Source organism: Tympanuchus pallidicinctus, unplaced genomic scaffold (genome assembly GCF_026119805.1).
Source record: "Tympanuchus pallidicinctus isolate F22 unplaced genomic scaffold, pur_lepc_1.0 scaffold19, whole genome shotgun sequence".
Taxonomy (NCBI): domain Eukaryota; kingdom Metazoa; phylum Chordata; class Aves; order Galliformes; family Phasianidae; genus Tympanuchus; species Tympanuchus pallidicinctus.
Window position 1 is genome coordinate 5427476 of NW_026294710.1, and position 14794 is coordinate 5442269.

General features: G+C 40.6%; 2 protein-coding genes across 4 annotated transcripts in view; one reads left to right on the plus strand and one right to left on the minus strand.

The window, feature by feature from the left end:
- The window catches only part of CCDC146 (coiled-coil domain containing 146), a 70429-nt gene extending 65553 nt beyond the window's left edge, over window positions 1-4876 (plus strand). The window contains exons 18-21 of the mRNA XM_052680791.1: window positions 430-558; window positions 1694-1831; window positions 2761-3009; window positions 3974-4876. Of these exons, the coding sequence (XP_052536751.1) occupies window positions 430-558; window positions 1694-1831; window positions 2761-3009; window positions 3974-4177 (720 nt within the window). The 3' untranslated portion in view covers window positions 4178-4876. The remainder of the gene's footprint in view (window positions 1-429; window positions 559-1693; window positions 1832-2760; window positions 3010-3973) is intronic.
- Window positions 4482-14794, minus strand: part of GSAP (gamma-secretase activating protein) — a 46046-nt gene continuing 35733 nt past the window's right edge. Inside the window, exons 25-31 of one of the 3 annotated variants that reach the window (XM_052680864.1) lie at window positions 11575-11645; window positions 10945-11039; window positions 9578-9697; window positions 8643-8704; window positions 6753-6857; window positions 6526-6649; window positions 4482-5606 (exon numbers count right to left, since the gene is read on the minus strand). In XM_052680864.1, the coding sequence (XP_052536824.1) occupies window positions 5506-5606; window positions 6526-6649; window positions 6753-6857; window positions 8643-8704; window positions 9578-9697; window positions 10945-11039; window positions 11575-11645 (678 nt within the window). In that variant the 3' untranslated portion in view covers window positions 4482-5505. Of the gene's footprint in view, window positions 5607-6525; window positions 6650-6752; window positions 6858-8636; window positions 8705-9577; window positions 9698-10944; window positions 11040-11574; window positions 11646-14794 lie in introns of those variants that run through there. The other 2 variants (XM_052680865.1, XR_008206211.1) reach the window with 2 other exon arrangements.

Genomic DNA, 14794 nt, shown 5'->3' on the forward strand with positions numbered 1-14794 from the left:
CCAGCACTTCTCTGGGCAGCGCCTCACCACCCTCTGAGTAAATAATTTCTTCCCATCATCTAAACTAAATTTCCCCTCTTTTCTTTTAAAACCACTCGCCTGAAAGAACCCTTCTGTGGCACAAGCTCTCACATTCACTACCAATAGGATAAGACAGTGCCATTTCTGACAGTGTAGGGAAATGTTCTCAGTGTTGGACCAGCACAGACTGACACAAGCCTGTGCTGCCAGAGCACCTCAGGCACTCCCAGCAAGGCTGCAGTCCTGCTTCTGAGCTCAGGCAGTGCAGCATGGCCATGAGCTGTGCACCTGAGCACTCTGATTGCGGAGGCACAGCACACCAGGCACACCAAGACCTTCCCTCACTGCAATAACAGGGCTTTTTGCTTCTAGTCAGAAAAGTAACCCTTGCGTGTTTTTGTTTGCCAGTATTCCCAGTGCAAGGACAGGATTAAAGAGATGGAGGAAATCTTTGTTGACCCCATGAATGAGAGCAGAAAGCGAGACCTGGGAGGGAAGGACCCGTCTCCACCTGAACTGCAGAAGAAGATCGAACAGGTAGCGTCAGGTCTCACTGCACAGCCCCTAACACTGCAGGTTGAGTTCTTTTAGAAAAAGCAAAGGGTGTACAAAATAATAAACCATTAATGCATGTGAACCAAAGGCAGGCCCACCATCCTCTCAACATAACACCTGTACACATGACATAGGGTTAAACCAGCATTCTCCACAGTGATCGGCTTTTCTGCTTTGTCACCACTCCAAACAGAGACCCAGAAGAGATTGGTACCCAAAGGCTCCCAGGCCAGCTGCACCCCTGTGGTGCTTTCCCCCTGGGGCTGCATAGGAAAACATTAAGTCCAATACAAAAGCCAATTTCAGGGCACCTCCTGCATTGCACAAAGTCAGAAAGGGAAAGGGACAGAAGGAGCAGCCATGATGTTTTTAGTTATTGTCTATCTTACTTACAGGGGAAAAAAAAAAAACAAAACACACCTGCTCTACTCTGTGCTTCAGGTGGGTCTGAAAATCCCAGTGCACTATGCCCTCTGCTCTGCAGGTATTCAGGTACCTGCAAGCACAGTGCAGTTCTCACCCACATCCTCCTACTGAAGGGCTGACTGCAGTGATTCAACATGAACACTTCCTGGGGCCCCTTGCATTGCTCCAACCTTTTGCTTAACTTCCTCGTGTCCCTTGGCAGGGGAGGGATCCCAACAGGGCTGGGTGGGCACAGGGTTATAGCCCACCTGTACCAACCTCACCAACTTTAGAAAACTGGATTTTGTGAATGCAGAACATAGATTTAATATTCCCATTCAAACTCTCCTTATGCTTTTAAGTCCTTTCAGTTGCACAGTACTTTCTTTGTATTTGGAGCTCACTTTTAACAGCAAGGTGTCAGGGGAAGATTACTGCAAGCAAGAGCTGAAACTTTCAATGCCTGTAACTCAACCAGAAATTTAAAAACAAAACAAAACAAAACAAAATCACTAGAAAAAAAAATCATGGTTTTCACTAAAATCGTGGCAAAGCAGTAGTAATGCTGATGTAATTTGGGAAAACTGCTGGTGAAAAATATTGCTGCTTAAGTACATTAATTCCGAAGGTGTCTCCAAGCAGCCACAGGAACACCTTCCGTTTCACTTTCCCCCAGCATTTACCTGTGCTGTGCATATTCCTCCCACTGCAGCTGGAGGTGGAGCTGGTACAGAAGGAGGAGAAGCTGCTGGAGACAGACATGATCTACGAACACGTTGCCCGGCTCACGGACAAGATCCGTGCCACAGCAGAGAACGGGAAGCAGGGCACGCTGCTGTTGGCAACAAGGGTAAGGAGGGCATGCTCTGCTCAGTGGCCCCTAGGAAACAAAATTCTATCTGGGCAGCAGGCGAGATGACTTGCTTGCAAATTACTGAACTAGCAGGTGGAATTAGTGACAGGCAGGTTGTACGTTAGTCTGAAGAAATGACAGACATTTAGTAATAACAGTAATAAAGGCACAGCAAGAGCATTAGGAATGGACTGAATTGAGTCTCTTTTTGAAAGAAAATTGCAGCATCAATTGATCTTTCACCAAAATGTGCACTAAGTGATTTCTCAGATCAAGTGCTTCCAGACACGAGATACAAAGCAGGAAGGGAAGCTATGCAGTTGGCATATACTTTCATAAAGCAAGCTAATCCAGATATTAAACAAAAACTGCAAAAAATGGAAGGACAGGAGGCCTGATCCTTAAGTAAATTACTTGAGATTGCTTAGGAAGTGTATAACACAGTGGAAGAAAAAAAAAAAAAAAAAAGAAAAAGAAATCTTCCCACCTCCACCTCCTTGATGAAAAAGCTCCAAATAGCTCCAAACCCAGTGAGAGAGAAAAAAAAAACAAACAACAGTGATGTAACTAACGTACAACAAGGCCAGGGCTGATGTTCTTTTCTTTGTTATTATCTCTGGCACTCAGGCTTAAAATCTCTAGAGGAAACCTTTCATTTTCTACAGAAAGAAATAACATGGCTGCCATTTGCCTTTGTGAAATTACAGCCATTGGCCAACAAATTACTGTACAAATGGCAGTGTGCCAGAAGTTTCATGCTCTGGCTCTACCAATTCCCTATGTTACTTTAAAAACAGCATTTCAGCTCTTTTATGCTTTTTTTACATTTTCATTTTTAACGTCTCTGCAGTCAGAATCACAGATTCCCACTCTGTTCCCTTTCTGTCCATCCCCCTGCTAAGAATAATTCAGGTTTCTGATTCCAGATAAATGAACTACAGAAGAAGATAAAAGACAGGACCCGGAAGATGATGGCTCTTGTGGCAGAGTTATCCATGAAGCAAGCACTTGCCATTAAACTCCAGCAGGAAATGAGAGACAGAGAAGAGCTTTTGATGATTGTTTCATCAAGGATAGATCAAGGCCTTCCTCCTCCTAAAGAGACAGAGATTGAATGGTTGAAGGTTTTACGCGATGAGAAGATGCACAAAGAAGCAGCAGAGGCCAGAGCTAGAGTAAGTTTTTGCTCTGTGTTATGCTTTGGCTCCTCCTTTTTTCCTGCCCTAGCTTGTCCTTCTGATAGAGCAGCACTAACTCAATGCACAGCTGCTCACTGACAACCATGGGCTCCAGGAGCTGGTGGAGATGATGGGACAGACAGAGGCCACTACAAAACCAGCACACTGTGGATTTCTGGAATTGCAAACTGCAGTATGGCACACTGCTCAGATAGAGCAGGTCATAAAACCTTAAGCAGAGGATACGTTACACTCAAATTACTTTAATAATCAAAAGTAGATCTTGCTTTATGTGACAGTGTTTTGAGTTAACTGATAAGATAGCCAAATACAACTGAGATTCAATAATTGAGAGAACACCTGCAGGTAGGAACTGGCTTTGCTATACAATCCCTTCTCCAAAGAAATCTGAAATGAACACAAAGCTGGGAGAGGAACACATAGTACCTACATTTAAAGAGCCTGAAGGCATGAAGAACTGTTGCAGGTCACCTGGTTTAGAATAAGAAACCTCTGTCACCCACTCTTTTCATATTATGACCCAGTTTCCTTTCAGTACAGTGATAGTATTCAAGAACAGCTGCTGTCAGCATAAACGCAAACTGAGCTTTGAAGCATCTTAACTATTATCATCTTAACCATTATCTTGTTCCTGAGATGGTCTGTGCACACTTACTGCAATTACTGCAAGTTCATCTAATTTTCTTTCTCAACAACAGCAATATGGCCTAAACTACACAATATTTAAAAGGACAAACTCATACCTACGTGGTCAATAAATCATGCCTTTCCTTTCAATGAACACTTAAATACCCATCTGTGTTATCTTGTTTCTTGATTTGCTAAGAATTAGACTCATTTTATTTGCTCATTGGGCATCTTCTGCTTTGGCTCAGCAGAGTACTGACTGCAGCCTTAAAACAAGTAGACATGATGTGCTCACAGTGCATTTCTTTTACAGCAGGCTGCAGAAGAGGAACAAGCTGCAGTGCCCGGCCATGTCCTCACAACAGCTGAACCACGGCCAACTGCGTATGTCCCAGACGACGCATACAGCCTGCCAGTGCCACGGCCCTACGGCGCTTGGGCTCCTTTCAAGCCAAGCGAACCCGGTTCAAATATGAGACATTTCAGAAAACCAATTATAAAGCCAATTGAAATCTGAGAAGACAACACCAGGAGGAAGAGAAACCCTTACCAGTTGCTGAGTATCACAAGTCAATAGCATTTAGACTACATGAAATGGCCATTAGAGTATAGCCAACTTCCACACGGTAAACAAAGTTGTACTTAATGCCAGAAGCACAGCTAAATACTCAGTGATACAAGTTCCTTCCTTCTGACTAGGTGGAGCCTGGTATGCCAAATGCACTGCAGTATTTTAAAATGAGTAATTATCATACCACACTTTTGTTTTTTCAGGTCAAGTTTTATTGCGTCTATTTTACAGCACATTTCATTAAAAAGAATAAGGTAGAAGATCTTCTCTGGTTATCAATAGCACACGAATGAAGTCTCCACATATTACACAAATACACCACCACAGCTTTCCACAGTCCAAGACTGAAAAAAATTATTCAACTGACAAAAATTTATGTCACTGTTCAAAATAGGAAAAAGTGCACACCAAAAACTAAACCCACTTCAATTATTCATAAATAATAGTTGAAAATGAGGAGAAAACAACCTCCAGCAGTTCTTCCTGAAGCTGAGTTTTGAACCATAATACTAAAAGTTAGAAGGAAAAAATTCAGTAAAACTCATTCCACGCTGCTGTGAAGATACATTTCCAAAGAATTTTCTTCTTGTCCTGCATTGCATTCAATATATTATAAGCATCTTAAAAAAAAAAACATACATAAAATCCCTCTCCCATATAATTTAAGGAGACTACATTTTGTGCTAATTACAATAGCTCAATATATTAGAATCCCACTCCAAAGGCAGAAGTACCGTAAGACAATACATGACCACCACAAGGAATGAGTATCATTATTGATGATTATATACAAAGACTGATGCCTCATTTGTTATTCTTACCTATTTTACATCATCACATCAAGAAATGCCTTTATTAGTCTAAGTGAGTAAACAGTGGCCAATTTTTTGTTACTGTACAGCTGGACTACCCTTTCCAGCACTGTCTGTCTCATTAAAACTGTTGAGAGTAATATTTTTTCACAGCATGTTTTGGTACCCACTAGTTCCACTGATTTGACCACTTCAGACCTGAAACCCCAGATGTGTTGGAAACCCAGGTCTGCGTCAGATGCATTTCTCTGCAATTTACCTAGAGGTCAGTAATTTCAGCCTTAGTGCACTGGACAATTGCTACTTTGAGTAGCTGATGTCAGTAATGGTGGCCTACTCAAAACTGCAGATTAATTAGCAAACATGACATTTAAGTTTAAAAAAAAAAATCACAGTTGGCTGCACACTTGTATGTGAATGATTTTGAGTACCACAATTTACACGCAGTTGAAGAAAGCCATTTCAGGAATATCTGAGGCCCAAGAGCATCATCGTGTGTTTCAGCGCTGCTTCCTCCACAAACCTGACATCAATATGATCTTGTTTTTCATATGAATGCACACCTAGAAAAACACCATTAGAAAATCAGTATTTGCAAATCTAAGTGTTGTTGTACAGTAAGTCCTGCAGTCTACTAAACATCCTGACCCACAATACCAAAAGGTAAGGCGTTAGATGGAACTGTGTTTTCATCTAAATAAAATACCTACAGCTTTCAGTGCAGTTGTCTGATGCTCACCCATGGCATACGCTTTCCTGTTAGTGGGATATCAGTAAATTATGCCCCATGTGGAAGAAAGCTAGACTATCTCTGGAGGCTGCTAGGAATTCCCATACTAATTTTACCTTGGAAAGTGAAATAAGATTTAAGCATAGCAGCTGTTTGTGCTGGTACGTTCTTATATGCGTCAGTATGGTTTAACTTTTTCCTCCTCCAAATAGGCTGATATCCATACATGAGAATATTGTATTAACACTCAGGTCCCTATCACACCTTTACTTCATTTATTAGTAAAAGTATAGCCAACTGCACTAAGCAGTGTAATGCTTCCTTAGGGCATTTTGCTTTTTCAGTGGAATTCAAAATCTTTGGATGCATCTGTTTCACTGCATGAAGCAAGTACTGTGACTAACGTGAATTTCATTTCACAAAAAGGAACAGCTTAGAAATGCACCCCTCATTGGAGCATTCTTCTCTGAAGTGGAAGATCTGATTTGATCTACCTCTACTTACTGGACAACAGGCAATGCTTTAGCTACCATGCTGCAAAAGTAATGTACAAGCCCTTCTCCCCATTTAAACACAGAATAACAGCTACCACCACTCTGTATGCCAGTTTGGCAACTGCATTCAACACAGAGAGGATTCTGAATGAGAAAATACACAGTCAGGAAGCACTCTGATTCCTGTCAACAACTAAACCTACATGTTCAGACATCACTAGTTTTATAGCAGTGTGAGCATTAAAGGGTAGCAATTACCAATCTTCCAAAGTACAGAATTAAAGTTACCTTGATTCTCTATCTCTGCCAGCACATTAGTCAGGTAGTTAAGAGGCAAAAATTCTACAGGGACTGGGTATCTCTCAGGGACAGGCTTGCTACACTGTAAATGAGAACAGTTCAGATTAGTTTGCACGCTACCAAGTTTCAGTGTTACCTTCAGTGCCTTATGGCAGACAGCAAGGTCAGGAATCTGAACGCCTTACCTGCCTGGTCCCCAGCTTTTCAAGCAAAAGTTTCACATACTTCCGTGCAAGGAAATTAGCATTTGTTGGATGATCCCAGAACTGACGGGCCTTTAGACCAAGAGCCTAGTAAGTAAAATCCCCAAAAGATCAGTAACAAAACAGAACAGTGGAAATACAGTGGGAAAAAATAGGAGGGGAGAAAAAAGAAAAATGAAATCTAGGCTTTAACACAGACTACTTTGCCAGTAACTAAGAGATTATCATAAACCCCCAGAACATGGGGAATGATCAAATCCTTGCTACTCAGCGCCCACTGAGCTACTCACTAAGTTTCAATCAATCAATCAGTATTAAATCTGTCCCACTTTGCATGTGTACTGAAATATCAACTGGGACATAAAATGACTATTTTTTACTGCGACTGTGGTTCAGAATCATTCTTCTCACAGAGAAGAGCAATAATGCCCAACTTATCAATGTTGTGTTCAGAATAGGCTCAGTGGCAGAAAGCTTACAAAAACAGAATGCCAACAAGGAAAGATACTGGGAACAGAATTTATATCCCATTACTTAGGGCACTGTCTGGGAAATGGCAAAATTGATTCACATTCCTGAAGCCAAGAAATCCAAACCGAATTGTCCCAAAGCTTCCAATTCTAATCAGTAAGAAAGCAAACATGAACACATTGTGAAATTAGCTTTTCCTGCTATTCTCCCAGTCTAAATTCTTTTTCCTCTCACTTCCAATTGTAATGTAATACAGACTATTGAAAGAGTTCATTTAAGAAACGCTGAAGGGTTTTCAGCGTTGCTGAAATACTTGCTTCTGAAGTCATCTAGTGAATGTAACCTGAACTCAAAATAGTCCAAGTCACCCCAAAGTGTCCTTTTAAGCAAACAAACTATTCTCTGCATTTTTTCCCAAAGCTGTAAATAGACACAATAAGGCACTGAGCCGACTGTGTGTAACTAGCAGTGCATTTCCCCTGAAGCACAAGTCAGAGCACTTGGAATGGTGTTCCCCACCCACCAGGCCTGGGGCTGACAGCTCAGAGTCCCCACAATGACCTCAACTCACCAACCCCTGCCCAAAACAAGATACGGAGGACAAAGAACACTTTGTAAAGCTCTCCTTCCCTACCCCTTCTCAAAACTACTGCCAAATAAAGAAGCCCTTGTTAGAGGAAAACTTTAGCAGCACTTCTGGCCATTTGAACTACACATAACAGTCCATAATGAACAACAATAAGCAATTTATGGCCAGAAAAGCCTGTTCTACAGCAAGGCACTCCCAAAGGGGGATCCCTGATTTTCTTTCACTCACTCACAGATGTTGTGCTTCCTCTGTAGTATTGAAAAAGGGAAAGAAAGAAGCAATCTCCCATTGTTGTAACTTTCAAAGGAGCATCAAGAGCATGTGCCCAAACACCTTACCAAGGGGTGAGGCCAAGATTTTGTAATTCAATCACCACAGATCTCTGATTTGATCAGAATTTACACCTTCTACTGTACCAGCTTTTGAAAGCATTTGATAAAATGAACAAACAATGCACAAGAAGGTTACAAATGAGAAAGACATTTGTAGATACTAAAAATACAAACAAAAATATTTAGAAATTCTCTCTAAACCAATATTACTATTTTGTGTGTGAGTACTCAGAACAGCATCAGTCTTGTCTGTTTGATTGCTGCAAGATAGTGGACACACTGAAAACTATGGACAAACCTAAAATTTAAGTTACCAAGGTACCCTACAGGTTATGAACAGCAGATGGAGAAACTTTGGAGGTTCACTCTGTTTCTGTGTCCTCAGTGAGTCACAGCTAAGTCTTCTGTTGACTGGATCCTATGCACAGGGAGGAATTTCATTATCCACTTCCAAATTCCAAGAATAACAACCAAAGTCACCTCAGGAAGCCTTGTCACAATACTGAATTTCAGCTTTTCATTCTTCTCATTGTCATCCAGATCTGCAAGAGAAAGGTGAAAAAAACTCAAACTCTTTAGTAGCAAACACATAACTTCCAAATTCCGCTAAAGACCTACAAAAAAATACTATTTCTGTGACAAAAATTTTTATTTCACATAAGGGTTAGTAGGAGTGTTACTTTTACAGTTTATATGAATATTATTCTGGACATCTGCATACAGCTTCACTATTTTAAGTAATGATTTGTACAATAATTCAAATTATATTTATCAAAATCAGGCATAGATTAATATAAACATTGTGTCCATTGTGATTCTAACTGCACCTACAACTGCTACTTTGTACCACTTCCCATTTTGTTCCAGTGCTTCATGCCCCAATTATTCCTATTGTATGCTAGTTTGCTTCTAAGCCTCCTTTGTGGAAACACACTGCTTACCTCCTGCTGAGGGGAAAGTCACAAACAGCTGCTCCTGATGATACAGAACTGGTTTTAACCCCTGCCTTTAGTTAACATATTGATAGATTTAGAATAGATTCATGTTTAGAGTACAATAAACTTGCAATTTACTAAATTTACTAAAAACACTGGGATGCTAAGTCAGGTTATCCTTTGCTTATTTTGCTATTTAACTTCCTAATACAGGGCTTCTAGTTATAAATGACCACAGAAATCCTCCAATATTTCTTTGTTTACTACAGTAAGGGTCAATCATAGAGTATGACTCTTAATTTTCTCCTTTCAGCCAAGCAACACAGACAGTTACACTCCTCACTGTAACAGCACTCATAAAGAAGAAGCTGAGTCTCCTGATCAGGATATATTGTGGCTGTATCTGAATGGCTGAAAGAACATCACACCCAACAAGTTGTCTGTTAAGCAAATGAAACATAACAAGTATGTTCACAGTACCTTTCAGCAGTTTCCTGACACAGGTTTCTGTCAAACGTAGAACCCCATTATCAATATAGTGCAGGAGAGTATGAAGGGGAAGACATCGAACACCAAGCCCCAAATGTAGAGTATGAAAACCTATGAAGGAAAGACAAATTTGTTTGGGAAAAGGAAATATCTTTCAAAGTTTGTAGCATTGACTAGCATTACTGTAGCTAAAGCCAATGCTATCCTCAACTTTTAAGCATTTCAAGTTAGTAAGGAAATGAGTTTATCTTTAAGTCTTGTCAAGCACAACCCTATCAGAAAGAGGAAAGCTAAGGACCCGAAAACAATCATTAAACTTCTCCAAGCTTATTGTTGGCTTACATCCAAGTTGTGTCATTAATTTGCCTCCCTCTTTCTTCCCAATTTATCAAACCTGAAGCCTCACCACACGCAGTATATGGCTGCTACCCACACATTCCCACAGACCATGTTAAGACTTCAGTTTCTCACTGAGCATCAGCCAGATGGTCTTGAACCACAAGACACCATCACATAGCAGCATTTGCCCCTCACACAGTGTAAGTTCGAGGCACGGCCTCATACCAAAACCAGATTGAAGCCAAATCCAAAAACACTACCTAGAAAGAGATTCAAAGAGAATCAGAAAGCAAAAGCTATTTTTTTCTAATAAAATTCAGAACACTCTTCTGTTTCTGTCATTCTGTAGTTACAGGCAGGCCAGGCCTTGGTCCGACAGCTTAACAGCAGGACAGCAAGCTCAATGTTTCTGTAAGAGCATTCTTAAAAGGATTAGAATCCAGTCCAAATCTACAGCTTGGCTGTACATTCCCTGTCTGTATTGGCAAATTCAGCCACAGAAAACCTAAGCACTCAATGTTAAAAAGCCTTGTCCTAACAAAAATAACCGAGTGCTTTGAAAAGACTGTAAGCAATTACAGATCATCTCCTTCAGAAAGACCAGGGGCAATTCGTTCAGGATAAAACTGAAAAACATTTGCAGAGCAACAGCATGAGAAAAAACACTCTGGTTTTGCTCCAGGACAGGATTTTCCCCTCTCGCCCTTGACATTTGAATCTAGCTGTCTTATAAAATCTAAGGGAAAGTCATCTAAATCTTAGTTGTGAGCTATAGCTGTGCCCACATTCTCCACTGGAAACTGAAAACAGCTAACTAAACCTCTGATTTGTTGTCTCTATTTGTATCAAATATTCAGTTACGTTTCTCTTCACTTGCACACATTTATGGAGGACCTTTCCCTCCACAAATGTCTTGAAGAGATTTAAATACTGCCAGAGCTAACCTGACATACATGCTACAACTTGTATTCTCCTGGGAGGAATTGATATGCGTTACAACAGTAAAACATAGCACTTACCAGGAGGTAAAGGCATACACATGCCATTTGCAGCTTCCAGAATTCGACTCATGATGTGAAACACCCTGAACTCTGCTTCACTTCCTCTCTCATCACTATTTAACATAACAGGAGCATATTAGGAATTGAAATGCCCACATACCAGAGTACTGTGGTCAAACAATATGTGCAGTAAATGTGCATTTGCATTTAATCACTATGGAATGCTATCTTTCTTTCTTCAGCATCTGTCACCCTGCAGCACTAGATGTTCTTCTAAATGTTCACACACAAAGTCTCTGTGATGCCCTCTCCTCCATCCCCTACTACGGCATACCTGCAAGGCTCTAGCAATACCCAGTATCAACAGGTGAAATATTCTGGGTGCTGCTGTGAGTGACCTGGCTTTCATAGCTGTTCAACAGCCACTATCCAGCTGGAGAGCACTGTGAACCCAGCAGCTTTGAACTCTAGTCATAAAACTGCCTGTATGATTAATATCCACGTTGGCTTCAACAGGGCCAGCAGGACCATTAGCAAGACTAAATTACAGCCACAGTGACATTCACAGCACTGACTGTTCAAGGCCAAAATTATTATGAGCACATTTTAAAAAGTTAAAAAAAAAAAAAAAAAAAAAGACTTGCTTACAAGCAGAAGATGCAGGAATGAAGCTGATACAGCTTCCAAACTTCTTTCATTATTCGATGTACCAGATTCAACTAGAACAAAAAAAAGATTAAACATTTCTAGAAGCCTGTATATAGCAGGTCCCCAGCTTTCATTTAGTTCACTAATAGTTTAGATTGTGAACTTATCATAGGACTACTCCCACTAAAACTTCAGCATTTATATATTTTTTTTTCTATGGGGCTTAAAATGATAAACAGCTACACTGAACTGTAGCTGGATTGCTCCATTCCTGAAGTTTACAGTAAGTGCTCTCAGTTCATCCAAGCATTATGCAAGACATACAGCACATTCTCACACATTCTGCTTCTCAGGAATCAACCGATCTCACGCTCTTGCATCAAATTCTTAAGGACCAATTTGCCATGGAACTGAAAACCACACATCCAACTGACTGAGCAATTGGCAAGGAAAGGTGCCTGTGGCTCTGTCAGCATTGGATGCTGCTGAAGGTGGTAGAATATTCAGTCTGCTGAAAAAAAGTCTACAGGGTGAATCACAGATCTAGCCCAGGCAAGGAGGAAACATGAGACAAGCAAATGCTTATCTGGCTCTACTGAGTTCCCTTCTTGTCTATAGTGAATTAAAACAATCTCTTGGCCCACACTGTTGATCCTTGTGCTCCCAGGCTGGCTTCCAGAGCAATGTCAGCATGCAAAAGCTACAAACTTGGATTTTCTAGCATTCAGCAGCTGAAAGAGAGAAACCACGCATGAAAGAGTTGAAATAACTCCCTCCAGCCAGTCCTTATGGCTGTCATATGTAATGACTTCCACATCTCATTTCCACACAGCTGAGACACTTCCTCTACGCCTTTTATCTCTGGGCCTCAAATTGCAATAAATCAACCCCAGGAAGCTCTCAGGAAACAAGGCTGATCCTTGTTTTGCAGACAGGTGTCACAAGAAGTAACAAACCTTCTCCCTTCAAGATGGCCAGAATCCAGGATTGCCTTTTCTCATTCTTTTTTCTCTTTCTAGAGAATTTTTGTTTGTTTTGCTTTGTTTTGTTTTCCTTCTAACTTGTCTCTAACTTGTCACAGGCTCTGACCAAGATGGTGCGCAGACACACAAGAGAAGTCAGTATCAGAGTAGGAACACTGCTCTTCACTACCACTCTCAAGTGCTCTCCTCTGCAGCACTGGCCAGAAAACTCAGCACCTTTTCCCTCCACCCTTCATCTAGGACTTCATCTAGCCTTGCACAGCAGGTACTGAGGTGGCTGTCTTAGAACAAACACCTGATACTTTCCGTACTTGGTTTCTGGACGCCATGGAAAGCTTCCATTTAATATCCCTGGAGAACAGCAGGTTCTCTCCACTCATTTTCCAGGAAATAAGTGATTTCCACTTTTCAGACAAGGATCATCAGAACCACACCTGCTGCCAAAATGACTTCCCTCTCCAGCCAGCACAGAGAGCAGCAAAGGCCTCTGCTGCATTTTCAAATGGATCTGAAGATAAATATCTGAGGTGGAGGAAAAGCTTCTTAAACACCAGACTCATTCATTATTTGTATAACAAAATTATTTTCACCATTTACTTTAGGACACAGCCAATCACTTAGCTTTTGCAGCGTACAGAAAGAAAGCATCTTTTAAAATCATAGCCAACCTACTTATTACATTTATTACTTAAATCTTAAGCACTAAGAACTTGTGCCATGACAACCTCACCAAGAGCACGGCTCACAAGAAGGCATATCCTGAACAGTTTTCAGCATACTACCCACAAGTACATACAAGAAAGGAAACGTCTCTTTTAAATAAGGAATGCAGGCAACCTCCTGTTGAGAGCCAGCAGCAAGTTTCTGGAGGAACAAAATGAAGCTAAACCAAAGCCTTCATGGCAAAACCATTTTTCATTCAGTAAGGAGGTACAACAAGAGGCAAGTATCAGAAGCCATTTCCCTTTGTCTACTCAAAACTAGCAAGAGAAACCATGATCAACAATGAGACTGGGCACACAGCAGGCCCTCAGCTGACATTTGCAAAGTACTTTGCTATCTTGAACGTTTACATTTTCAGGTAAAGGTGCTGAGTGAAGGGAAGTTTCACTGAAGTCATTTGAAAAAAACAAATCCTCAACTCTTTTTCTCTCAACTCTGTTTCTACAGAAAAGACATGGTGACTAAAAGAGAAGGATCAGGAGCAAAGGAGAAAAGGGAGAAAAATAAGGTCTTGCTGTTTTCTAGATCCCCTTTCCTGGGAAGGGAATACGAAGTAGATGTTCTTCAGAGAACAATCAAATACAAATGTCTTCCTATTATTTGTCTGCAGTTGAGAACACATCTGATGTCTGTGGCTGCTTATCTACTAAAGAGGTGTACCCACTGCAAAGACTTACAGAGACAGAGTTTATCCTGATCCATTTTTTCCGTGTCAGTAGGCTGTCTGATCACTATGCTTCCTTTGCGAAAGCAAACAGATGAGTAAATCTTTTCTCACATCTCTTCCTGCGTCCTTGGCTCAGCTACACACTGCTGAGGTTATAGAAAACTAGAAAGAATCAAAATAATCCATTTCCCAAAAGAACTTCCCAAAAGGTAGGATACAGTTTCACCCTTGGGTGCGAGGAAACCCAAGCCTAACAATTAAATGATTTTTAAAGATGTCAAAAGAGCACCCAGCAACACATACCCACCAAAGGCCAGAAGTAATTTTGAGAGACATATGATCTCTGTTTATAGCAGTTTTTCTAAGAATAAGAAGTCTGTAATGGAAATGAAAGAATTCTTACCATAAGAGAAATTTTAAAGAAAAGAAAAAATATTAATCCTAAGATTTCAATGATGGTGGGGGTGTGAAGGGGTGAGATTTGTTTTGACTGTAAGATTCAGTCTACAATAATTTTGTCTAGCAGATCAAGGTTGTTAAAGTATTTCAGTAGGTTCTGTGCTTTTTATTTTATTTTACTTTAGATAAATAACAAACAAATGATAACTGAAAACCAAATGAAAGGAGAATGAGCATTTCAGTTCTGCTTCTTTCAGCACCGCTATCAGCCATGAAGCTTTTGTTCAAGCTGCCCTGTTCCTATTTTCATCAGTCACTAGGTTTTTCTTTTTTCCTATAAAGACAGGGAAAATATACTCTGGTGGTTGGAAAGCTCTAGAGCAAGGCCTGAATAAAAAAAAGCCAGTAATCCCAGCAGAACTTGCTGCGGTTCAGAGAACATTCACAA